The sequence below is a fragment of the Lacerta agilis genome, chromosome 9, assembly GCF_009819535.1.
Source record: "Lacerta agilis isolate rLacAgi1 chromosome 9, rLacAgi1.pri, whole genome shotgun sequence".
NCBI classification, from domain to species: domain Eukaryota; kingdom Metazoa; phylum Chordata; class Lepidosauria; order Squamata; family Lacertidae; genus Lacerta; species Lacerta agilis.
Genome location: NC_046320.1, coordinates 54,623,203 through 54,649,843, shown reverse-complemented (window position 1 = coordinate 54,649,843; position 26,641 = coordinate 54,623,203). Strand labels below are relative to the sequence as shown.

Genomic DNA, 26,641 nt, shown 5'->3' with positions numbered 1-26,641 from the left:
TATGCCTATGTAGGAAAAAGGTTTTAATCATGATTCTTCTACTCAGGTTAAAACCTCCCAATTGCATGATATTTTAGAACAAAAAGACACTGATTGTACTTGAGTTCAGTCTAACAGCAGTCAACAAACTTTAACTGCAGAGATTTCTGGCACTTAGTGGTACAGTAAGAGATGAAGGAATATTAGCTGTGTCTAAGATCAGCGTTTTGTTCACGTTGTCAAGTGCAGGTGATGCTTCTAACTGGAACAGCTTTCCCTAAATCATCATTTTTGACTAACGCATCCTGAATTACTGTTGCACCGAGTTGAACTGCGGTGGAAGTTTTTTTTCAGGCTTCTTGAAACTTCAGGACACTTCGGATGCTGCAAGAGTGAAAGCAAAGAGCTCAGATCATGAATTTGATTTGTACTGTCAAACTTGATTTGATCTTATTTAAGAAAACTGGTACGGTATCATGCAGCCTTCTGCAACATGGAGCCACCATTGGTCACACAGATCCTATGGGCAAGGCTTTGAGTAGGAGAGACTATTCACTCCTGATTATCATGGGGGCACTGGGGCAGCCGCTACAACAAAACATCACAGGGTTGTTTTTGAGGAAAAGAAGACTACTATATGTTGGCAGATAAAGGAAGAGAGAAACTTACCAAGGAAAAAGAGAAATCTTTCTCAATCGTTGCTTTTACAATAAATATGCACCCTTCTGTCCCAAAACATACAATATAGGTAACTAAAAGGCAACTTTTGAGTAGACATGTATGGGATTGTGCTGTCAGTGATGCTGTCCTTCTAAAATCTGTCCCAGCACACAATATATAAAAAGTAAACTTGTTGACAAACAGCAGGCAGTACCTACCTCTTTCCAGCATGCATGAGTTCAAAAGCCTCATTAATTTTGTTAAACGGTAAAGTGTGAGTCACAAATTCATCCACTTTTATCTTTTTGGACATGTATTCTGCTACCAGCTTCGGAACGCTCTCTACACTCTTCCAACCTGTTAGAAAATGAAATTATTGTGTACCAAATGTGATGTGACACAGCAAGGTGGATGAAGCAGCATTTCAACAGTAGTATCTGTGCCAGACAAGGAAATCTTAATGATGCAAGCCTGAAAGAAAACTCATTTCTCTCTAAGCTAGAAAGGGAGCATTGTCTCTGGGCTATCCTTGGCAAGCTGTATTACTGCATTTGTAATGTGGCTGCAGCAGCAGTAAGAAACCTGGAGCCTTCCAGATGTTGCTGGCATGGCCAATGGTCAAGAAAGACTGGAGTTGCAGTGCAGCAAAATCTGGAAGAGCACAGGTTCAGCACCCTATGGTGCTGAACTGACTACCTGAAAGTTGCAGGGCAGCAACAAGCTACTTGCGTTAAAATCGCAGCAGACAGAGGAATGCTCTCAATGTAAGAACCAGACATTCAGCTTTCAAGGCAAAGTTTGCAAACCAGAACACCTACTTCCGGGTTTGCAACATTTGAGTTCCAAGCTGTTCGTGAACGAAGCTCTTCGAAAACCAAGGTACAACTGTATGTATAACTTAAAGATACCCTTTACTAATGAAGATAATCATCCAGAAGATACTTAGGAATGTATTGGGCAAGTGCAATGTGTGCTTTTAGAAACTGAATATCCTGTTTTGGATTGGAGTATAAGACTGGAACACATGTCTCTTGCAATTCTGATGGCCTCTCTTAATGTCCTGATGTATACATGGAAGGGTTATGCCACAAGTTTGCTAGCCTTTTAAGGTTCATGGGATTCATTAACAGTTATCCATTTCCTGTGCAGAAATGCACACATGCACAAGAACATATTGTGACTGCCCTATGTAAGACAGGTTCATCAGCACCCCAGCAAAGTTATACCTCCAAAGGCAGTCCCTTTCCATGTTCGTCCAGTGACTAGCTGGAATGGACGGGTGGCAATTTCTTGACCGGAAGCAGCAACACCAACTATGACACTCACTCCCCAACCTTTGTGGCATGCTTCTAAGGCTGCTCTCTGTAGGACATGAAAGAGAAGAGGAGCAAGTGATACAAACAAAAGAAATGGATGGGTGGAAGAGAAGCATAGTTCAGTAGCGCAGCACATGCAGACAATCCCAGGTTCAATCCTAGCATCTTTAGGTAGCAGATGAGAAAGAGCTGCTGCCAAGGTAAACAATGCAGAGCTTGATGGACCAGTGGTCTGACTTTGGATAAGGCAACTTCTAATGTTCAAAGAGATGCTCCAGGAAACAGTATATTTAGAAGGAATGATTGGTAGGCTGCTCAAGTGATCACCAGTTGCAAATTTTAAGAGATGCAAATCCAGAACTGGCTATGGATATTGGCTATGGCATCTAAATGCAACCTTCATTGCTGCAGACCAGCACAGAGTACTGGCAAAGGCTTCCCAGTTCTGGAGATGGCATTGATGGATGCTGGTCTGACTAGATGAAACAGGCCTTCACCAGGCATTTCTGATGGCTTTCATTATACCATGGCTCCCATCCATGCCCCCCCCCCCCCCGGCCATTTTCAGGCTCCGCTCACCCTAGGGTGCTACCTATGGACAGACACACTTACCATGACGCCAACGTTACCGATGCACTCAAATGAGTAATCTACTCCTCCATCCGTCAACTCCACCAGGACCTCCTGAATGGGCTTCTCGAAGTCCTTGGGGCTGATGCACTCTGTGGCCCCAAATTCCTTGGCTTTTGCAAATTTGTCCTTGTTGAGGTCAATCCCAATGATCCGGGATGCACCTGCCACCTTGCAGCCCATGATTACTGCTAGCCCAACTCCACCCAAGCCAAAGACAGCACAAGTAGAGCCAGGCTCCACCTGAAAGAAAGAAAACTCACTTGAAGGAGAACAGTTCTTAACACCGAAAAAAATAACAGCTCTATCTGCTGCCATAAAACAGGCTCTTGCAAATGGCTTGTTGAGCTGTTAGTCAGCTCTTAGAATTAACAGCCATCCTACTTTGAACTAGTAAAAATCATTGCTTGCTGTCGCTGCCCATCTCAGTAGGAAGACACGTCTGATAGTTAACTGTTTATTGGCTACAGAAATACAGCAGCTTCCCCAGTGCTCTGGATACAAATACTCACACACTTGTAGCCTCTAAGCAGCAGTCCACAGGTCTGAGCCCTATGGAGCAGCTGCAGCAACAGTGGGGCCTCTCCTCCAGCTTAGATACCCTCCTCTTAACGCATTGCGTGCCCACAACCTGAGACTTCTCCTGCATGGAAGTCACTTCTGCTCTTCCCTTTTCAAGCCCCTCATGGTTCTAGGGGACAGCAGGTTGGGAGAAGGTTGGGAGTCTACTGACTTGTCCTTCACCTGAGCTGTACCTTCTTCCCACACGCCTGCCTTCGCCTTGAACTGTCCTGACTCCCCAACTCCCCCTGGCTCCTGCCTTGTGGACTGCGCCAAACCCCATAAATCACTGGTCCGCTCTCCTGGGTCCTTCCCCTAGCCCCCTGCCTGTGCCACACACTCTTCTGAGCTCTGCCAGTCCATGACACTGGCTCTTCTAACTCACTGGTTGGGGGATCTCCAGCCCCACAGGCTTAATTAGCATGCAAAGTCTTTTTCACCAAGCCATACTTAATCCCAGGGTGGTGGGTTCGAGCCCCACATTGGGCAAAACGTTCCTGTTGGATTAGATGACCCTCGTGGTCCTTTCCATGATTCTATACCCACCAGCTGTCAGATGTGGGGCAAGTAAGGGCAGAAAGGGGGCATGCTGGCACAGCCGATTAACTGCCCTGTGCACAGTGCTTTGCAAGCCCTAGTGGTCAGCTGATCAGACCCAACTCACAATCGCAAGCAAATGTTACTAACAGTGGTCTCTGCCAAACTGGTGCAAGTGAGCAGATGAGGGCCAAAAGCCTTTTCCTCCCCAATAAAGTCTCCCAAGGGGGTGGTGGGCAAATTAGGTTTAAGGGAAGGCTCTGCCTCTTAATTTGTTTTATGAGCACCTACCCTAAAACTGTTTGCGCTGCAAGGAGTGGCAGAAGAAGCAATGGCATGGAGGTGAAAGGCAGTGCTTGCACACCCCACTCCTGTTTGAACAAGCTGTGCTTCTCACTTTCAGGACAGGGATGTAGAGCCACAGCTCGGGGATGGGGGGGCGGAGGGCTGTAACTTTCCGTACTATATTTTCTCTGTTATGTGTGGATTGTATGGCTTTAGATACATAACGCTACTCTGTGCTCAAGAGCCAGAAAAAAAATCAACGGGGAGTGTCAGGGACCCCAACCTTTGCAGTGTTCAAGGCTGCTCCATAGCCTGTAGAAACCCCACATCCCAGCAAGCAGACTTTGTCCAAGGGAGCAGAAGCATCTATTTTCGCCAGGGAAATGTCTGCAACAACGGTGTACTCCGAGAAAGTGCTTGTCCCCATGAAGTGGAGAACCTGTTTTCCTTTACACGTGAACCTACTGGTACCATCGGGCATCACTCCTTTTCCTTGGGTGACTCTGCAGAATAAAATCAGAACAGACGTGTTGTTTAGAGAGCACGTATGGTCACAGCAAAAAGCAACAGGCCCACCAGGGGGGGAAAAATAATCATATTGGGGCCATACCTTTATTAAGCCAACCAGAATATAGTTTCACTTTAGGGTGCTGATTGCTGCTGCTTTATGGTGCCTGCAGACTCTTTTGGCTCAGCCAGGTCTTTCCAATGCCACTTGTGGCATCACATGAAAAGCAGGTGGGTGTGGTTGGGGAGATCTGCTACACCTTATTACGTTTCTGCCTATGTGCCAGAAAAGTTGGGGAAGGGATACAGTCTCTGTCATGCTACACAAAGCAAGAGACTTCTCCAGAATGCAAGCTCTCTGCAAAGCTCAAAGAATTTGGAAAGAATTTGCGAAGCTTAAATAATTTGCACTTTGTTCTGGGCAACTGGGAGCTGGCGATCGCATAGAGATTAGGGTGTGCTTTTGGCCATCTGGCTGCCGCATTTGTGAACCCCTGGCAGTGAAGTCCGTGCTCTGTATGACAAAGGGAAAGATGGGGGTGGGGAAAGCAGGGGAGAAGAGGACCAACCTTATTTTCTGGCAGAGATTAGTTTTGGGGTTTAAACAAAACTTGCATTCTCCACATTGCGGGATGTACAAAGGGATTACTGTGTCTCCTGGAAAAAACAAAGAGTTCATAAAAAAAAAATATGTTTCCAACACTGTTAACTGATAAAAGGCACAGTGTGTTAATACTAGATGTTCCATTAGAGCATGACATACTAATAATTTTATACAAGTGGCATGTTTTGTGCTCCCGAATTGTTCCAAGGCAACTTCAGATGCAAAGCAATTGAAATATTTCTGCTGAAGGGTTGGCCGAACTAGGATGGGCATTAGTGTCCTTGCATCTTAAGCAGAATCCCCTTACCTGGTTTGAATTTGGTCACTCCTTCCCCAACACTCTCCACAATCCCTGCTCCTTCATGGCCCAGGATAACAGGAAAACTCCCTTCAGGGTCAGCACCACTTAGAGTATAGGCATCCGTGTGACAAACAGCAGTGGCAACGATCTACAAAAGTCATGAAGAACAATCAGATTCAGCAGGTTATTCGACAGGCATTGTGTTTTCAGGGCACTGGAGCTGTAGGGCAGCTGAGGGAGAGGAGGCAGACGGACTTCATGCAAAATAGCAGTGTGGGTCTTGCATCTGTACTTTCCCCCTCAGCCACCCTACAGTGGCGAACTCTGGGTCAAATATCCTAGTCCTTAATGGTTTAGGGCAGGCATGGCCAAACTTGGCCCTCCTGGTGTTTTGGGACTACTATTCCCATCATCCCTGACCACTGGTCCTGTTAGCTAGGGACGATGGGAGTTGTAGTCCCTAAACATCTGGAGGGCCAAGTTTGGCCATGCCTGGTTTAGGACAAGCAATGTAGCAACTATTTCATTACCTTGATACGAACTTCATGAGCTTTAGGTGGTGCAACTTCCACCTCCTCAATGGACAGTGGTTTACCTGCTTCCCAGGCAACAGCTGCCTTGCATTTGATAACCTAAATAAGAAATAGAAAAGAGTGCCATATGACATTGCACAGCAAGCTTGTATAATGAGCTTCCTTCCTTAAAGGCTGAAGTCACACACTACAGACGCTTCAGAGACGACACCCTATCTGAACTGGGGGAGCTCAAACTGGACCTTTGCTGGTTAACAGATTGTCAAACATCTCAAAGAGCTGCTTGTGTGTTGGTATTGGTGATGGTGGGGGCACCCTATTTGTTTACTTGCATCATTTACAGGCTGCCCTGCGGCTAAAAAAGTTATCTCGGTGTCTCACATGAAAATAAAAGCCGTTTTAAAATGCGAGAGAAAAAGCCACAGTCTATGAAAGGCCAAACAATTCTAGCATCTGTAGAACCTGAGAGATGAGGCAAAATATACAGGCACTGTTCCTCTCATTTCCATGAAGCAACAGGCCCTCTATGTTTTACCTTGTTTCTCTCGCCCATCCCAGGGAAAATTCCTGCAAATACCCAGGCAAACAGCAGTGATGAGAAGGTCTACCTCCTCAATATGTTTTGAACAATTAGTGAAAACTACATCAAGTTACTAACCCGACAGAAATCATTTCCATGTAACTTAGAGATGGCGATTATTGAATGTAATCCTGTTTGCTATAAATGGAAGTGGTTGGTACATTTTATCACCTACAGCAGATGGCAACTACATACTGGGCAAGTATTATGAGGCAACCTATTGGTTTTTCTTAATATAATTTTTATAATGCAATCCAATTCTAAGCATTTCTTACTAAAAATGTAAAGATAAAACTGATAATGGCTCCTATTATTGGTGTGCCCAAATCCTCTATGCAAAATAGCGACAGATAAACAAAACTCCCAGTGTCACTGAAAAGAAACGCATGCTATTTGACCCGTGCTCATGCTGCATCGCTGACCAATTAAGAGTTCAAGAAGAGAAAATGAACTTGTTATACAACTTGTTCATTCTTTCAGTGACAACCTCTTATTAAGCACAAACACTACTGCCATGGATGTTTTATGTCCATATTGTACACTTTTGTAATAGAAAAAGTAAGTAAAAACTGTAGCAATAGTGTTCCTGCTTAAAATAAGGTTAATGTGTGTGTATGCCAAGGGACCAGTCACAGAAAGTTTAACCAGCCCTAAAACTGGTTAGTTTCTCACAGAGCAAAGTTCACAAAGATCATATGCCAAGTAAAATATTTGCAATCTTCAATTTCCACTTTATATCCATTCAGTTAGGGAATTTCAAGTTTAAGAGTGAAATATGGAAAAGGCATTAGTAAATGATTTACACGTTCTGCATAAAAGAGTTTTGGAAATAACAGTCAAAATGAAGTTTTTATAGCAGGTACTGTACTAGTTAGAATCTGGTGTATTATATGACATGTGTAGCGTAAGAGCAACGCAAACTTTAGGTTTTTTAAATTTATGTAGGCTAAAGGAATCCGGACGCTGGCATGGGCCGCCGCTGGAGCCCTAGCGGTTAATCTGTGCCAGTCGCTTTACCCTGCGTTTTTGTCCCATCTTGACGAATTTCCCTGGGGCGCACCTCTGCATGTTTACCCCCGAGAGCAAGGGCCATTGACTTATGTGGACCTTCCTTCCGAGTAGAGTGCGCACGGGGGCGCGACCTCCAAGCTGGTGCCTTTCTGCCGGCGCCCTGTCGGAAGCAACGAAAACGCAAAGGGCGCCCGTTGCAAACGGTCGCGGAAAGGCCACCCGAGGGCTCCCCACAGAACTCGACGGATCTCGTTTGCAAGCAGGGCGCCGTCGTTGGAAAGCGTGCATCGGGTAAGCCCTTGCTGGCGCCCGCCCGCGCTGAATGGCAGAGCAGACGAAGAACGAGAACGCGCCTCGAGACCCCTGAATTGACCCCGACTCGGAAGCTTTCCAAGTTCAGACGTGGGCTTGCAATCCTGCGCGTTTCCCTGGGAGGGAGCCCCACCGAGCGCAGACGAGGAAGCACGCTCGGCCTGCAAGGGAAAGAGCAGCGGCGGGCTCTTTCGCGGTGCCGCGTCGCCTCCCGTTTCCTTTGCAGCTGCAGGAGGGGAAAGGCGCCCGCGCTGCTTTCCCGGGGAATGTTCGACGGCTCCCGCGCGCCGCCAACTTACCCGGCTCGCCATCAGCCGCGCTGCTCCGCCGCCTGCAAGTGCCCCTTTCTTGGCGTCCGCGAAGCAGCTGCCGAGCGACTTGGGGGCATGCGCGCTCCTTCGAGAGCCGCCCTCCATAAAGGGGCGGGCCGAGGAAGGCGGGCGCTGCTCTCTCGTCTCGCTCGTCTTCTTACGCGGTGCGGATTGCAGTGCCCTCTGTCGAAGGATGCTTGTTCAGGATGAATTCCGCTTCAGGAGGCTGGAATTGCAAGCGCGGCTACTTAGGAGGAGGGGGGGAAGTCCTGCAGAAATCTGTGGGGCTCGAGCAAACGTTTAGGAAGGATCACAGAAAGGGTAGAGTTGGAAGGGACCACAAAGGTGAAAGGACGACCACAAGGTTCAACTAGTCCCCCAACTCCCCAGCAATGCAGGAATCTTTTCCCCACCGTGGAACTTTAACCCCAAGACCCTGAGGTGAAGAGTCTCATGCTCTCTACCGACTCGAGCTATCAGGGCTGCAAGGTTATTGTCATTTTGTGGTTATTAAGATTTTAGACCTCATTTTGGTCTTTCCCGTCACAATTCTTGTTTCTATCTTGCTCGTCAACTGACACAACTCATCCATGGGACACACAAGCAGGATTTTGAAATTGGCTAAACTGTCTGAACAGTCAGTTTAGATTCAGAGGCAGATTTGTCCCCAGTAGCTGGACAGATTTGTCCCCAGTAGCCATTGGAGTATTTGGCTGTGCTGGGATGTGTCGAGAATTTGGTCTGAGGTAAAAAATAACGACTTGGAGGCTGTTGTAAGCAACTGCATTTCTTAAGTCTTCAGAAACTGTCAACAAACATCTTCAAGGTTCCAGTTAAATACCACTATTCCTTTATGTACATAATGTCCCCTTTAAGACACCAACAATCTTTGTTTAAAGTTCATCCTGTCCAGTGTTGGTGTTCATCTCACTCCTAAGCTTACTATACCAGCTACTAGGTTGTTTTGAAAGCATCCTGAGTGAATTGTAGTTTTTTTTTTTAAGAAAAAAAAATCAACTTTATTTAGATTTAACAATTTCACAACAAATTTAAAAACCTTTCGTAGATACAAATACAAAGGAATAACAACAACCGCAAAAGATAAAAAACAAACAAACAAACAAAAACAAAAACAACAAAAATAGAAACCACAAAAAGTTGAAAAGGAGAAAGGAAAAAAAAATAAAGGAAAAAGAGAAGAAAACAAAGGGTAAGACTAAGTGTATAGTCACGTAAGTAGCTTCTTCCAATGCAAGAGAGACACAAGCAGAGGAAACAAAAAACAGTAGTTAATTCTAATTACACATTATTCAACTTTTTTCCTTTCCTATATTCCTCCCTGCATTGCTGCAGTTCTACACAAATAATCTATACAAATAGTCTATACAGTGACTTCCACCTTCCATACAGTACTTTGCTTCAGATTCATCCTTCCGTCTGTTTTAAATCTTTTTCCTATCTTTCATCTTTCTTAATTTTAATTCAAAATAAATCTTCCTACTTTCTTTCCTTTCTTCACAAATTTCTTTCACTCTAAACTTAACCAGATTGTCGATTTTGATCCTTGTTTTTTAAGGTATTCGTTCAAACATTCCCACTCATTTTTAACTAAACTTCTGGGTTTACCTCTTACTTTATCTGTTAATTTTGCCAGTTCTAAATATTCACATACTTTACAGAGCCATTCTTCCCGGGAGGGTACAAGTTTCTCTTTCCAATCTCTTGCCAGCACTGTTCTTGCCGCGGCCGTGGCGTATAAATAGACAGTGGTTTTATCCTTCGGTATCTCCTCATTTAATATCCCTAGTAAATATGCTTCTGGGGTCTTATTAATATTGATCTTAAATATTTTTTTCAGTTCTTCATGCACCATGTTCCAGTATTTTACAATTTCTGGGCATACCCACCACATATGATAGAAGGATCCTTTTTCTTTTTGACATTTCCAACATTTGTTTTGATTGTTTTTGTTTATTTTAGCTTGTTTATTTTTTAATAAATAAATAAACATAAATAAATAAATAAAATAAACTGAGTGAATTGTAGTTGGCGGAATATTAAGGAAGCAGAGATACCTAAACCTGTGTATATACAAAGTGACACCTACACAACCCAGCAGCCCTTAGTGCCTTGCTGATGGATGAGGCCTGAATCTGTCTTTCCTTCCAGCTCTCACCAAGGCAACTCACAGTTAGACACTGGTGGTTTTTGGAGTGGGTGGGAGTGGAGCAGGCTCCCTATAGCTGCTCCTGGTGGTTAGTCCCAGAAGAACAGTACCTAATCTGAAGCAGTGTGGGAAATTAAAATGTAGGCTAGAGACCCAGCTGTCTGGTGCTGCTTGAGGAAATGGTTAAAGCAGGTATCGGTAGTAAATCCTCCCAAGGCAGCTAGGTGTTCACGTTGGCCCCAAATGCTACACTCTGCCTAGTTATAGAAGTCATATTCCCACTTAATGAACCATGCCTCAACTTTAGGAGAAATATTATTTTGGCATAGAACTTCCCAAAGGCCAAAAGTGTATTGTTATAGGATTGTGGTGGTTGAGGTAGCTTGATTGTCACTTTTGGAATTTCCTCTCAGCCAGTAGTTTTATATCCGTAAAACTGGATTCTTTAGAAAGAGAGACTGCTAAAGGGTGAAACCAGTATCTGTGGAGTTAATGGCTGCAAACCAAGTTTGTAGTATCTCTTTGCATGACTAAAAAATATAGGTGATGGTTCCCACAGAAACTACTACAGTGGTACCTCGGGTTACAAACGCTTTAGGTTGCAAACGCTTCAGGTTACAGACTCCGCTAACCCAGAAGTCATACCTCGGGTTAAGAACTTTACTTCAGGATGAGAACAGAAATCGTGCAGCGGTGGCACGGCGGCAGCAGGAGGCCCCATTAGCTAAAGTGGTACCTCAGGTTAAGAACAGTTTCAGGTTAAGAACAGACCTCCGGAACGAATTAAGTTCTTAACCAGAGGTACCACTGTAATAGCAATACTTCCAGAAGGTGGGTTAAAAGGGTTAGAATCTTTCCTCATCCTCTGGTTGAAAGGGATATCATTGGTGTGCATAGGATAGCAATAGTCCTGTACCTGTCTTGTCTTGAAGTGGGTTAGGAAGAGACAGAGAGGTTTACCTGACTTGCTCTCTGTGCTGAATCAATCCAAAACTATGGCATTGCGGGGCTAAAAACCTAATGGAGGAGCAAGTTATGTTAATGTATTAATGTTGTGAACCCTTCCATCTTATGCTCAAACTGCCTTTGTTTGTAAGTAAAACCATATATCACAAAGACACTATCTCCAGTGATCTTCATTCCAAGAAAATGAGCTACCACCACAAAACCTCTTGCTGGTTGGAGATTGGAGTAACAATATTATTCACGTGAATTACTATGTCATTCCATCTTTTTAAAGTTGCCACCTTTCCCCAGGCAGCGTTATTCCACCTTTAACAGCCTCATGTAATTTAGAAATTCAACTCTGCAGTTTTTCTGATCACTTTTCTTTTGTCAGGAAAGGATGCTCCGGTTGGATTTGTGTTTTTTGTGTGCCTATTAAATACCCAGAGGCTTTTACAAAAAAAAGGGGGGGGGAGAAGAGCTAACCTAAATCTTCATTTACAGGTAGGTAGCCGTGTTGGTCTGCCATAGTCAAAACAAAATAAAAAATTCTGATGAAGACTTAAAAATTCAGAATATAGAACCAAAATGCAGTTGGCTGTTAATTAAGCTTGGGTATGAGAACATGTCCTGTGCTATGAAAGTTTTAAAATGGGATAAAATTACCATAAATTATAATATCAGTTTACTTAGTTATTTCTCTGACATCTGCTAGTGTTAAAATAATTATAAAATCAAGTTCTTGATTTTCATTTTCAGGATGAAATATTGAGCTTCAAAATCCATAAGAAGAAAAAGTTAACGGTAGGTGGCACTATAACATTCTAGATAAATTATATTTCAATCACTGCAGTGTTACAGCTTTTAGGCTTCCTATGTTTAGAAAACCTTTCTGTGTTTTGTGTTGTCTGCTGAGAAACTCTTTGCAACTAACATATAAACTCTGAAAATTGCAAAAAATTATGGGGGGTGTGCTAGGGTGTCCACAACTCTCCTGGGGAACTAGCTCTACCCATCCCACTCTTCCATTGTCTCCTGAGACAGATGGATGCCAACAGCAGACCTTGGAAGGGTAGAGCAATAGCGGTGAGCAATTAAATGTGTCTACCACTGCTGTTCTTCTCAGTGAGGAGCCTCTGATAGCCTTTACCTTGGAAGAATATAATACTAATGACTTCCAATATATTTGTAATGAGGAATGAGTCTTAAGCACTGGGTGTTCACTTCATATTTAAACCTATGCCTCCCATATGCTGCTAGTCTACAATTCCCATCACCCCTGATTGTTGGCCATGCCAGCTGGTCCTTTTTACCCCTTGACGGGGGCCAAATTTTGCTCAGCTGTTTGTTGCAAACAAGACAGCAACAGTTTGGGAATCAGTTGGGTAGGGATGTCAGAAGCTGGTTTGGTTATACTGAGAGGAGTTTAGAAGTTGTACTGTGGAAAAAAAAATACACAAAATGCCATCACATTGAAGCGAGGAACATATTGCAAATGTTTTATTGTGACATCATATTAAATCTATTTAAATCTATTGTTTTCACACGATAGCTTTAACAGAAAAGTGATTTTGTACACAAGTGACCCTACACATTTAGATATGTGATGCGCCAACACAATATTCATATGTAGATATTAATCCATGAGTGACACGACACAACAGGAATTTTCAGTTTTAATAGTGCTGTGACAGTACTACAGGAACTAAAAAAGTTGCTCTAAAATATTACAGCTATGGCTTAGAGATGTTGAATTCTATGCTCACGTATCACAAAGAAATGCTTTTTGCAAACAATGTCCAAGGGGATACATTAATCAGAAGTCAGTGGGGCAGATTTGAATAAGGATCACATTTTGTTGGGCTTCTAGTCCTCCGGCGTTTGTACTGGGTTCTTAATACACCAAAACAGTTCGGTTACTGCAAAACAGGTAAAGAGCAAAAGGGGGAAATGTATGTGTTCATTAGCAGAAGGGACTATGCTAAGCATCCGTTACTGGCCTATTTCTGGTGACACAGCCTGCTTGCACACCAGGGGTTTAGTGGGTAGAGCAGTTGGTTTGCAGGTTCAGTCCCCAACAGCCCCATCCTTTATATGCCCAACTGAAGAGGGCATAGAGTCCTCCCCACAAGACTGCTGATTCCTTATGTGTCTGTGGTGCTGTTTTCGCTAAATACGCAAAAACACTTATGAGTGTGACTATAGGAAATAGAGAGAGGGTGACACACGTGTGTGTGAAATTGCCCCAAGAGTTTCGGGTTTGTTGTAATGCCTTACCTTTTCCCTTGATGCATAAGATCAAATGCTTCGTTGATTTTATCAAAAGGCAAAGTGTAAGATACAAGTGCATCCAGGTTGAATTTCCCTGCCATGTAATCCAACACCAGCTTTGGTACAGAATCCACACCCTTCCAGCCTGTGAGGGTGAAAAAGAAACAGATTCAAAACTGAATTCCTGATTTTTTTTTATATGACACTATGTTTGCAAGCTGACATGTAGACTGGGAGATATCGTACAACAAACTTGTTTTCCCCAAAGACCAGACTTATTGTGTAAGGAAAACGATAGGGAAATGCACAGAAAAGTGTGGGATCAAGCTCATCTGACCTCCCTGCAAACAAATCACAATGAACAATTTTTAAAAAGCAAGTCATCATGAACTGCCCCCCCCCCCAACTGCATGGATGATCTGAATGCTTGAATGTTGTGCCAGTTTTTCCTCCTGTTTCACCACCCACTTTCCCAGCTCCTGTGGCACATTGCACATGGGCCCGCACTCTAGAATGATGTCGAAACAGGTTTTAATTTAATCTCAAAAATGGAACAGGCTGTTCCATTTAACTTCCACCAGATATTTTGATTCCAGAAATGGGAGGCAATTCAATAAAAACATTCCAGCTGTTATGTTTTTTGAGGTTGGCTCAAGAAGAAATTTCATCCAGATTTGGGAACATTTGAGCAATTGACAATAAATCACAACTATTTTGTACTAATTGCTCTGGCTGCCATAAAATCTGCAAAACAATTGAATGAGTAGTAGAAAATACTGGGACTAAGGCATTTTCTAGTACGGTGGTGGGACAGTAACTAAAATCTGTGTGGCCCCATTCCCCATTAACTTTCTATTTAATACAAGTCTTGTTGCCTTTCTATTTAGTGTCTCCTTTGCTTAAGAAATCTCTAGTGCCCCAATGAGAGTTTATGTAATCTGAGATAATTCTTTTACTTTCCAAAGATCTTTAAAAGCCATTGAGAAGAAAACTTGCACACTCTGAGAATGTGCCATTGATATGCCACTCTTCTGACTTCATTCTCTTAAGTCAGGGGTCACCAACCTTTCTGGGCCAGTAGGAAGATTTGGGATCGGGTGAAAGTTACGAGGGCACCACTTACAAAATGCATGTTGTGGAGTGTGGTGCATCACAAAATGACTCCTGTGAGGGTCTGACATAATGAATGCCACATCAAAAGAGCAGAAAAATGACACAGGGCCACACAATGGTGAGGGAATATTCCCCCGTCAATGGGGACAAAGGAACCTACTTCACCACTACATTTGCTCACAGAGAGAAGCTGTTTGCACCTCTCCTCTGTTCAGAACAGACAGAAGGGCCTGTGTCCAGTTCTAGTATCCAAAGAAAAGTGGGCATGTTTAAGGAACATGTTCAGTATAGGAGAGGCTGAACAGGCAAACAGGAACTGAAGAGAATTATACCAGAAAGATATGGAGGCCTCGTACACCCTAAGTAGTGTGGTTGCTGACCTTGAGCCAGACATCCTGGACAGTGAAGTCAAATGGGCCTTAGAAAGCACTGCTAATGACAAGGCCAGTGGAAGTGATGATATTCCAGCTGAATTATTTAAAATTTTAAAGGATGATGCTGTTAAGGTGCTACACTCAATATGCCAGCAAGTTTGGAAAATGCAGCAGTAGCCAGAGGACTGGAGAAGATCAGTCTACATCCCAATCCCAAAGAAGGACAGTGCCAAAGAATGCTCCAACTACCGCACAATTGCGTTCATTTCACACGCTAGCAAGGTTATGCTTAAAATTCTACAAGGCAGGCTTAAGCAGTATGTGGACCGAGAACTTCCAGAAGTGCAAGCTGGATTTCGAAGAGGCAGAGGAACCAGAGACCAAATTGCGAACATGCGCTGGATTATGGAGAAAGCTAGAGAGTTCCAGAAAAACATCTACTTCTGCTTCATTGACTACGCAAAAGCATTTGACTGTGTCGACCACAGCAAACTATGGCAAGTTCTTAAAGTAATGGGAGTGCCGGATCACCTCATTTGTCTCCTGAGAAATCTTTATGTGGGACAAGAAGCTACAGTTAGAACTGGATATGGAACAACATTGGTTCAAAATTGGGAAAGGAGTATGACAAGGCTGTATATTGTCTCCCTGCTTATTTAACTTATATGCAGAATTCATCATGCAAAAGGCTGGAGTGGATGAATCCAAAGCCGGAATTAAGATTGCCGGAAGAAATATCAACAACCTCAGATATGCTGATGACACAACCTTGATGGCAGAATGTGAGGAGGAATTAAAGAACCTTTTAATGAGGGTGAAAGAGGAGAGTGCAAAATATGGTCTGAAGCTCAACATCAAAAAAACTAAGATCATGGCCACTGGTCCCATCACCTCCTGGCAAACAGAAGGGGAAGAAATGGAGGCAGTGAGAGATTTTACTTTCTTGGGCTCCATGATCACTGCAGATGGTGGCAGCAGTCACGAAATTAGAAGACGCCTGCTTCTTGGGAGAAAAGCAATGACAAACCTAGACAGCATCTTAAAAAGCAAAGACATCACCTTGCCGACAAAGGTCCATATAGTTAAAGCTATGGTTTTCCCAGTAGTAATGTATGGAAGTGAGAACTGGGCCATAAAGAAGGCTGATCGCCGAAGAATTGATGCTTTTGAATTACGGTGCTGGAGGAGACTCTTGAAAGTCCCATGGACTGCAAAAAGATCAAACATATCCATCCTTAAGGAAATCAGCCCTGAGTGCTCACTGGAAGGGCAGATCCTGAAGTTGAGGCTCCAATACTTTGGCCACCTCATGAGAAGAGAAGACTCCCTGGAGAAGACCCTGATGTTGGGAAAGATGGAGGGCACAAGGAGAAGGGGACGACAGAGGATGAGATGGTTGGACAGTGTTCTCGAAGTGACTGGCATGAGTTTGGCCAAACTGCGGGAGGTAGTGGAGGATAGGGGTGCCTGGCGGGCTCTGGTCCATGGGGTCACGAAGAGTCGGACACGACTGAACGACTGAACAACAACAAAATTATTATTACCACCACCTCTCAGGCAGTTGAGCATCTTAAAAAGAGAAATGGGCCAATGGCACCAAGGGCAATTTATAATGTATCAGTACCTGGTTTAAATCTAGTCACACCTGGACCAATGCTCTCTACAATTCCAGCTCCCTCGTGGCCTAGTATGACAGGGAAAAGTCCCTCTTTAAAACTTGGACTCATGGCATGATCATCTGTGCGGCACACCCCGGTGGCAATAATCTGAAAGAAAGACATAAAACACAAGTTGATAACCTAACGAGATGGTGGTGGTGATGCAGATTCACATTCATTCTCCTTCATAGACTTCCATGTTCACTACTGTCTTTTCCAATATTCATCCTCCAATATCTATCTATCTATCTATCTATCTATCTATCTATCTATCTATCTATCTATCTATCTATCTCCCTCCCCATTAGTTTTATGGGTAAGCAATTGAATGGTTTTTACTGCAAGATACTTTGAGGGCCAGTCTTGACATGTGCTTAAATATGTAGCAGGCACCTCCCCACCACCACCACAGTGGTATCAACTGGAGACATCCCCCCCTAAGGTTCCTAGTTGTTGGAGAGGAGTCCAATCTCCATTCCATTCTAGGCAAGAGAGAAAAGAGATAAGCTTCCCCTTCCAATGTGTTGCCTTCACTGCAGGATTCAAGCTCTCTCGTCCCTGTAATTAGCTATAGAAAAACAAAATATGTAGCTGCCTGCTAGGTATGCCTAGGCTGGCCTTCAGTCTCATTTGAGGGGGAAACTCGTACATTTTTGAAAATTAGCCATGTGAAATATCTTATATATGTTGGGACTTCAGAAGAACATGCTGGGTGCAAATCCAATCCAAATCTAGTTTTTAGGTAAAGGTAAAGGGACCCCTGACCATTAGGTCCAGTCATGTCCGACTCTGGGGTTGCGGCGCTCATCTCGCGTTAATGGCTGAGGGAGCTGGCGTACAGCTTCCAGGTCATGTGGCCAGCATGACTAAGCCGCTTCTGGCGAACCAGAGCAGCGCATGGATACGCCGTTTACCTTCCCGCCGGAGCGGTACCTATTTATCTACTTGCACTTTGATGTGCTTTCGAACTGCCAGGTGGGCAGGAGCTGGGACCAAGCAATGGGAGCTCACCCCGTTGCGGGGATTCGAACCCCCAACCTTCTGATCAGCAAGCCCTAGGCTCTGTGGTTTAACCCACAGTGCCACCCACATCCAATCTAGTTTTTAGCACTTGCCAAAATTATGTTGGCTGACTCCTATTCCCATTGTTACGTTGGACACATCCCATGAACTAGCTGGACGTGGATTGATTTCTCCTGTGTGTGAATTGCCAACGCCATATCAATCCACTCTTAGCTGTATTACAAAATACACAACAATCAGATGATATCCAGATGTGAACAGGGTAGCTGCCTACATATTACTATTATTTGATTTGATTTATAACATGCCCTTCCTCCAAAATGAGGGAAAGGAAATTTCACCCAGAAAGCAGAAGTGCATCACCCAAAAACAGGTCACCAATTTGCATATGCTGATTTATATGGGTACATGCATGCTAATTTAGAAATAGTTGCTATGCTATAAAGAGAAATATATTTCATCCTAGCAGCCCAGGTGATGGTAAGTGTTGATGGGCAAGTTCAAAACCCCAGTTCTGCTTCCTTCGGGTTCTTTATCTTTAAAATAGGTTTGGATTGGTCAGCTATTTGAACATAGGACTCCTTCAAAGAGAGCCTGACATCTAACAACCCTTCTGACAGAGGACTGTTCTCTGTGAAAATAACATTTAAACGACTTCCGGTGGCGGCGCCGGCTCATGCAGACGGGAGCTAACGTTCCGGTCAACTTCGGTGTTTTTTTGGGGAGCCCGTGACTGCGCCACGGCCCCCGTAAAGCCACAGGAGGGGAGTCCTGTGGACAGGGTTCTTGCGGGCACCAGACGCGTCGTCCCAGCTCCCGATCTACCCCCGTAAGGAGGAGGATTGGGCGAGCTGGGCTCCGGCGCGGTGCTGAAGAAGCCATTGCTGGCCGAAGTTGACGAAGCAGCGGGATCTGCTGGGTTTTAAAAAGAGCGCCCCATTCTTCCGAAAACTGATTGAAACTAAGAAACTCTGTAAGTACTGAACTAATTGGATTTAAATTGAAGAATTTGTCGGAAATTTGGCTTGCGGAGGGAAGCGTAAAAGCAGGGAGTCCGTTTCCCTTTGACAGCGGCAAGGCGGAAGCAGAGTTAATGAAGCTGTGCCGCGGACTTTTCTTTGATCTTTAAAAGACATTTTAAGCTGCTCTCACGACTATTAACGACTATTAACGGAATTAATTGGTTGACTGACTTAAAACGTGAATAGTTGGATTTATAAAAAGGCTAAGAAGACACCGCTACACCCTCTGGATACGGAGACCGGGTCGGTTAGCGGGCTGCGTTATTTTGTTTAAACTTGTTTCATTTCTGCTTTCAACTGGAGACTGTTACATTTTGCTACTTCTTTGATGCGCTTTTCCTGGATACACTGCTTACTTGACTGAAATGCCTTGGTGAGGTTTCTGTTAAGATACTTTTCTTGACTTTGGAGTGAAGTTTGGGGGAGTTTTAAAACTTTGAAAAAGACTTATTGGAGCCGGAGGCATTGGGACTTTTACTTTGAAAACTGCTGTGACTGTTCTGTTCACTGTTCTCTGGCACTGTATGTTTGGTCTACCGGCCACCTGGTGTTTGCAGCAAGATTGTTTTGAGACTGGCTACTTTGTATATCTTGTGGTGACCTTGAAAAATACAGCTTTCTGCAGGATAGCAGTAAGCTTTTAATAAGTTGCCAGTAAAGTACAGCAGAAGAATGCAAACCCAGGAAACAACACCTACATCTGGATCTGTCTCTTCTAGGATAAGATCCAAAAAAGGTGATGAAGAAAAACAGAGAAAAGGGTCGGCTTCAAAACCTTTTGAGGAGCAAATGCTATCTGCTATTCAGAAATTAAGTGCCAGTTTGCAATCAGTGCATAGTGAACTTAAAGAAACAAGAGAAGAACTTAAAGGGACCAGAGAGGAACTACAAAGCGACATTAAAAAATCATCTGACTCTTTGCAAGCAGCAATTGCTTCTGTTGAGAAGACAGTGACTCAGAACAAAATTGAAATTACTAGAATTGGAAAAGAGGTTGATACACTTAAAAAGGAAGCTAAAGACGTTAGAGAAAAAATTAAAAAAGTGGAGACTAAAGTTGAAAATTTGGAACCAGAAGAGATTCAGAAAATTAAGACACAGCAGAGAGATTTACAAGAGTCTTTGGCCTTTCTGCAGTTGAAGGAAAAAGAGACTAACATAAGATTGAGAGGGGTCCCCGAATTCGAGCAAGAAAGTTTGAAAGACTTTTTAATTAAAGAATTTTCGGGATTCTGGGAGCTGGAAGAGTCGGATCTACAAACATCTATAGTGAAAGCATACAGGTTTGGAACGAAAGGAAAGAAGAATAAGAAAGCAGTGAATGATTGTATGGTGGTTTTCCAGAACAGAATTCAAAGAGACCAGATTCTTGACTTCCACTACAAGAACAATTTGGTGATCCAGCAGAGACCAATAATTATCTTTAAAGATATCCCACGTTACTTTTTGGACAGGAGATTCCCCTACTACGATTTAACTACAGAATTAAGAGCTAGAAAAATCTCTTTCAGCTGGGAATTCCCAGAGGGTCTGACTTTCAGATACAAAGAGAGAAGAGTAAGAATTAGATCATCTGAGGACAAGAAGAAATTCCTGGACAAACACTGTGCGGATTTTGTAGGATCTTCTCTTGATCCAGCAAGGTTGCGTAAATTGGACTTCCCACCTCCGGGAAAACCATCATCAGGAGAAGGAGAGAACAGTGAAGAAGAGGGAGAAGAAGAAGAAGAAGAAGAAGAGGAAGGAGCGAAAGGAGGATCGAAGGAATAAAATGGCGTTGAAAGTACTAACGTGGAATGTCCACGGCATGAACCAGAGGCCGAAAAGACACAGAATATATCATATATTAGAGAAGAAAAAGCTAGACATAATTTGCTTACAGGAGACCCATGTTGTCCGGCACCATAGAAGGATTCTCCAGAATAAGAAACTAGGCCAAGAATTTATATCGTCTGATAAGGTCAAGAAAAGAGGAGTTGTAATTTATGCAAAAGAGAAATACAATCCAAGGCACCTATTCAAAGATGAAGAAGGAAGATTCACCGCAATAGAAATTACAGTACAAGGCGAAAAAATCTTAATACTGGGACTCTATGCACCAAATGAAGGAAAATCAGATTTCTACAAAAAAATACATGATCTGCTGATGGACTATTTGGATTACAATTTAATTTGTTTGGGAGACTTCAATGGAGCGGTCTCTACAATGATGGATAGATCTCAGAGATCTAAGATTACAAATGAAGGCAAATTGCCAAAAACTTTTTTCAGAATGATTGAGAATTTGGACTTGATTGATACATGGAGGCTGAAAAACCCAACAGAAAAGGAAGCAACTTATTTCTCTGAACCGCAGAAGTCATGGTCGAGGCTAGATTATGTCTGGGCTTCTAGAAGTCTGGTACCTAAAATCCAAAAGGCAGAAATTTGTCCTAAGACGTGCTCTGACCACAATGCAGTACAGGTGGACTTTAAAATCTATTCCAAGGATTCATTTCGGTGGAGAATGGATGATGCATTATTAAGAGATACCAAGCTAGCAGAAGAAGCAGCTAAAAAGATGAGAGAATATTTCCAATTAAATTTAAATACAGATGTGGAGAAAAGAATAGCATGGGACGCCAGTAAAGCAGTTATGAGAGGGTTCCTCATAAGGGAAAAAGCAAATAAAAAGAAACAACAAAATTTGGAAAAGGAAAGAATTCTGCAACAATTAAAAGAAAAAGAGAAGAAGCTGAGAGGATACCCGAAAAATCAACTTATTCAGAAAGAAATAAAAATGTTGCAGTCCCAATACTCTAAGATTTTAAATCAGGAAATTGAATGGAAAATTAAATTGATGAAACAAAGAACATTTGATTCAGCAAATAAGTGTGGAAAATTGCTGGCTTGGCAGTTGAAAAAGAGACAGAAATTGAATACCATCACCAGTTTGAAGATTAATGACAAAACAATAGAGAATCCAGAAGAGATCAGAAAATGTTTCCAAAAATTCTTTAAACTTCTATATAAAAAAGATAATGTGGAAGAGAAAGATATTGTGCAATTTTTGGACAAAAATGGATTGCAAAGAGTCCCAGAAGAAAAAGCAAAAATACTCAACCACCCGATATCGACTTTCGAATTGGAAGAGGCAATTAGTAATATGCAGATTGGAAAGGCCCCAGGACCTGATGGACTTACAGCAAAATATTACAAAGTGTTAAAGGATTGGTTGATTCAGCCTTTGAAAGATGTTTGCAATGGAATATTGGAAGGAGACAGGGCACCCGACTCATGGAAGGAGGCGTATATTACACTAATTTTAAAACCAGATTCAGATGGTACACTAATGAAAAGTTATCGACCAATCTCACTCTTAAATGTGGACTATAAAATATTTGCAAATGTTATGGCCTCTAGACTGAAAGGAGTATTGAAAGATTATATCCACAAGGATCAAGCAGGTTTTTTACCTGGAAGACATATCAGTAGTAATACAAGAAATATTGTGGATATATTGGAAAGACTTGAAAAAAAGATAAATACAGATGCTCTACTTATTTTCATTGATGCAGAGAAGGCCTTTGATAATATTTCTTGGTGTTTTATGAAGAAAAACTTGGAAAAGATGGGAGTTGGTCAAAGATTTCTAAATGGCATTAATGCTATTTATACAGAACAAAAGGCTAAAATTATAATCAACAGTGTAATATCGAAAGAGATTAGAATTGAAAAAGGAACGAGACAGGGGTGCCCGGTCTCCCCACTGCTATTTATCACGGTCCTGGAAGTTCTTTTGAATATGATTAGATTGGACAATACGATAAAAGGAATAAGGGTGGGAGAAAAGGAGTATAAACTTAAAGCCTTTGCCGATGATTTGGTGTTATCTCTACAAGAACCAGAAAGCAGTGTGACCAGAGTGTTGGAGACAATTGAAAACTTTGGAAGAGTAGCAGGATTTAAATTGAATAAAGCCAAAACTAAAGTGTTGACAAAAAATATGTCACCATCGCAGACTCAAAGATTACAAGACCTCACTGGACTGAACTTTGTTAAAAAGGTTAAATATTTAGGGGTCAACCTGACTCCAAAAAACATAAACCTGTTCAAGGACAATTATGAAAAACTATGGCAGGAGATAAAAAAGGACTTGGAAACATGGACTAGGTTAAAGTTGTCCCTTATGGGCAGAATAGCGGCCATCAAAATGAATGTATTACCAAGGATGTTGTTCCTATTTCAAGTGATACCCATTATAGATAAGTTAGACTGTTTTAGGAAATGGCAAAAGGATCTATCGAAATTTATTTGGCAAGGGAAAAAACCGAGAATTAAATACAAGATTCTTATTGACTCTAAAGAGAGAGGTGGTTTTTCCCTACCGGACTTGCGGTTGTATTTTGAAGCAGCTGCCTTTTGTTGGCTAAAGGATTGGTTTAAGTTGGAAAACACAGATTTGTTGGACTTGGAAGGACATGACAATGTGTTTGGATGGCACGCATACCTGTGGTATGACAAAGTAAAGGCTCATAAGGCTTTTAAAAATCATATAATTAGAAATGCCTTGTATCAGGTTTGGTCTCGTAATAAAGACTTATTGGAGAGAAAGACCCCCAACTGGATTTCGCCAGTGGAGGCGAAGGCCCATAAAAGACCCAACATGCCTGCGAAATGGTTGAAATATGCAGATATACTACAACAAGAAGGTCAAAGCTTTAAGTTAAAAAGCTATGACCAAGTAAAGGAAGGGGTGTACGATTGGTTGCAATATTATCAAGTAAATGAAGTCTTTAAAATAGATAAGAAAGTTGGCTTTCAGGTAGAAAAATCTAAGTTGGAAACAGAACTTTTGGACACAAACTCCAAAAATCTCTCCAGGATGTATAATTTGTTGTTGGAGTGGTATACGAAAGATGAACTGGTAAAATCCGCAATGATTGATTGGGCAAAGGATGTGGGACATAACATTTTGTTCTCAGATTGGGAAAGATTGTGGAGGGAAGGTATAAAATTTACTGCATGTAATTTGTTAAAAGAAAATATGATGAAGATGATTTACAGATGGTATTTGACACCAGTTAAATTAGCCAAGATGTACCATGGATTGAGTAATGAATGTTGGAAATGTAGGAAAGTAGAAGGTACCTTCTATCACATGTGGTGGACGTGCCCAAAGGTTAAGGACTTCTGGGAGAAGATATACAATGAGTTGAAAAGAGTGTTTAAATACACATTTTCTAAAAGTCCAGAGGCCTTCCTATTGGGCATCTCCAACCATGAGATACATAGAAAAGATAAAGTGTTCTTTATGTATGCCACAACGGCCGCAAGAATCTTAATCGCGAAATACTGGAAGAGTGAGGAGTTACCGACTGTAGAGGAATGGCAAATGAAGACAATAGACTTTATGGAACTCGCAGAGCTGACCGGGAAGCTTCGTGACCAGAGGGAGGAGGTGGTGCAAGAAGACTGGAAGAAATTTAAGGATTATTTGAAATATCGTGAAAGACTGGATGTTTGAGTGAAAGCAGCTGAAATATAGGCATTAGCTACATAATGTTAGATATTAGGATATAAGAAGGAAAGAGTGAATAGGAGCAGAAGATAATGTAATATTAAACAAGATGTTGTTATTGATGTGTTATATTCAAGAATTAGAGATAGAGATAAGAAAGGTTTTAACCAATAAGCATTATTATGATTGTGAATTACACTGGTTAAGAAACTGCTAAAGTAGATTTATTAAGTACGCAGATAAGGGAATGGGGGAAGTCCTATAACAAGATTAGAAATAAGGATATAAAAATTAGAAAATTTTGTTTTTGTCCTTTTTGCATTGTATTGTTTTTTGATTGTTTTTATCTTTATCTGTTTTGTTTTGTATGTTTCTCTTTTTGTAGTGTAGTTATGTTGTTGTGTATTTTTCTATTGTGTGCTTTGAAAAACTTAATAAACTCTATTTAAAAAAAGAAAAAAAAAGAAAATAACATTTAAACACTCTGTCTGTCTGTCTGTCTGTATCTCTATCTCTGTCTCTGTCTCGTTGTTCTGCATGCCTGTGAAAAATACTAGCCATGAAAGCACCTCTGAGCTGACACTTCTCTTTATTAAGGACAATCATGGGAGGTCAAGCCAGCAATGGTTGCTATCCAAAAATCATCAAGGGGTGTTCACATCTTTTCTGACTGCATCACTGGGATGAATGACTAATGAGAGCAAATCAGGGTGAATGTGAGACAAATGCACATTGTCATCAGTGGTGGACCCTGGGGTTCTCAAATTTCAGTGGTGCCCTGTGTGACATCAAAATCTGGCAACCCAGTCCTCTCACGCTCCATTCTAAATAATAGTTGCGTTGTCCCCTGAGGCACTCCCGAGGCTTCATGCCCAGTACAACCAAGCCAGTTGTGCTCCCCTAAATCTTCCACTGTTGCCATATAATTTCCATGCAAACAAATCGGAATGAATCATAATAAAGACTGGATGTAATCTAACATTTGCAGAAGCTTTGTGCAAGCAAATCAGAGTGAATTCTCAATGAACAAGTTATCTGGAGGGTCCCATAACCACCCTGTCCAGCACTAGAGGGGGAAGACAGTACTAAAAGGGGAAGACAGCATGAACCAGCATGGCTGCCAGTGTGCACCCCAGTTTCTTACTTTGCCAGCAGTGCTCATACTTTGTTCCTGGGGAGCTCAAGAAGAATTCAGCTGAGATCCTTTGGGGTCAGTGGCTCTGTGAAGGAAGCAGGTTGTAGAATCTGTGTCTTTGGAGGAAAGATATGTGGCCTAAATATCAGCTGGAATTCCTCTTCTGCCACTCCCTCACTTTACCCTTACCACCTGCTCCCTCTTCCTTCCTACCAGGGGAGGTGTTGTTGTTTTTAACTTCTCTGTCCTCAACCCGTTTCCGCAATTATTACTTTATATTTTATTTGTATCCATGCAGCCAACATTCTTTTCCTCTTATACGTAGACTTTCAGCACATGCAAATATATAATGTTCAGTAGCGTGTCAGTGCAAACAACTCTAGAGGCTTTAAGCAAAATTAATGGTGACAATGATACCAGCTCTTTACTCTGGAAGTGAGAGTGGGGTGTGTGAGAACTGTGCTAAAAATAAAGTCACCGTAATATGAACCTCACTGCTACCCTTTGCTTATAATTGTAATGCACTCAGAACTACTTACCTGAGTAGCAAGCCTATTTGAGACTGACTTGGAGAACATATTCATCAGTTAGATCAGCTGATCATCACTGATTTTGCCTTTTAAGATTAAGTTTCTTGCTTACTCACAGCAATGTTAAGCACAGCAGTATTAAGAAAGAAGTAGCCTATATCTGAGTTTTAACCAGAAAAAAATGTAAAACAAATTGTTCTTAAAAAATCCTCTTACACATCTGTTTTAATTGAATAGTTTTTCTGCTTCCAAAATAGCAGCCAAGAAAGAGTGATCACACTAAATTCTTGACTCCAAAGTTTGCAAGGGGTAGAATGACATGATTAATTGGCCCCATGGAGTTCATTTTAAGCCAAATGGTTTTTGTCTACAATTTGATGCATGCTTACATGGGAGTAAGTCCCACTGACCTCATTCATAGTATCATAGGATTGTACTGTTACTTAGGTAACCAAGCGCATATTTGAAAACAGGGATGGGGAACTTGTGGAGCTCCAGATGTTGAAATATAGCTCCCTTACCACTTGCCACGCATCCTGTCAAGGAATGATCGGAGTTGAAGTCTAACAGCATCTGGAGGGTCATAGGTTCTCCATTCCCTCCAGCAGTGGGGTGGGGGTGGGAGACTCCCCCCCCCCCAAGTTTAGCATGTAATTCAGGAGCCGACACTGATCTGCTTGCAAACTCCCTGTAAAGTCAGGTGGGGTGTAATGCTCAAGGAAGACTGGCCCCAGACAAGCTGAAGTGGACTTGGTGTCATTCCTTACAGTCACTGC

The 26,641-nt window shown here is 42.4% G+C and overlaps 3 protein-coding genes across 3 annotated transcripts in view; 1 reads left to right on the top strand and 2 right to left on the bottom strand.

Moving 5' to 3' along the window:
- On the bottom strand, positions 1–8,247 carry LOC117053002 (alcohol dehydrogenase class-3). Its single transcript, XM_033160449.1, has 9 exons — positions 8,116–8,247; positions 5,911–6,012; positions 5,387–5,528; positions 5,045–5,132; positions 4,252–4,471; positions 2,568–2,828; positions 1,866–2,001; positions 858–996; positions 1–363 (listed from the first exon to the last, which is right to left on the bottom strand). Exons 1-9 carry the CDS (start codon positions 8,230–8,232, stop codon positions 330–332), a joined length of 1,239 nt encoding a protein of 412 aa, XP_033016340.1. The 5' UTR covers positions 8,233–8,247; the 3' UTR covers positions 1–329.
- Positions 8,248–11,993: 3,746 nt separating this feature from the next.
- C9H4orf17 (chromosome 9 C4orf17 homolog) overlaps positions 11,994–26,641 on the top strand; it is a 164,441-nt gene continuing 149,793 nt past the window's right edge. Inside the window, exon 1 of the mRNA XM_033160464.1 lies at positions 11,994–12,043. The gene's annotated coding sequence lies outside the window, so the exon portion shown is untranslated. The remainder of the gene's footprint in view (positions 12,044–26,641) is intronic.
- LOC117053014 (all-trans-retinol dehydrogenase [NAD(+)] ADH4-like) lies at positions 12,761–25,764 on the bottom strand. Its single transcript, XM_033160474.1, has 4 exons — positions 25,345–25,764; positions 16,622–16,763; positions 13,517–13,655; positions 12,761–13,158 (listed from the first exon to the last, which is right to left on the bottom strand). The coding sequence occupies exons 1-4, from the start codon at positions 25,360–25,362 to the stop codon at positions 13,134–13,136; spliced, it is 324 nt and encodes a 107-aa protein (XP_033016365.1). The 5' UTR covers positions 25,363–25,764; the 3' UTR covers positions 12,761–13,133.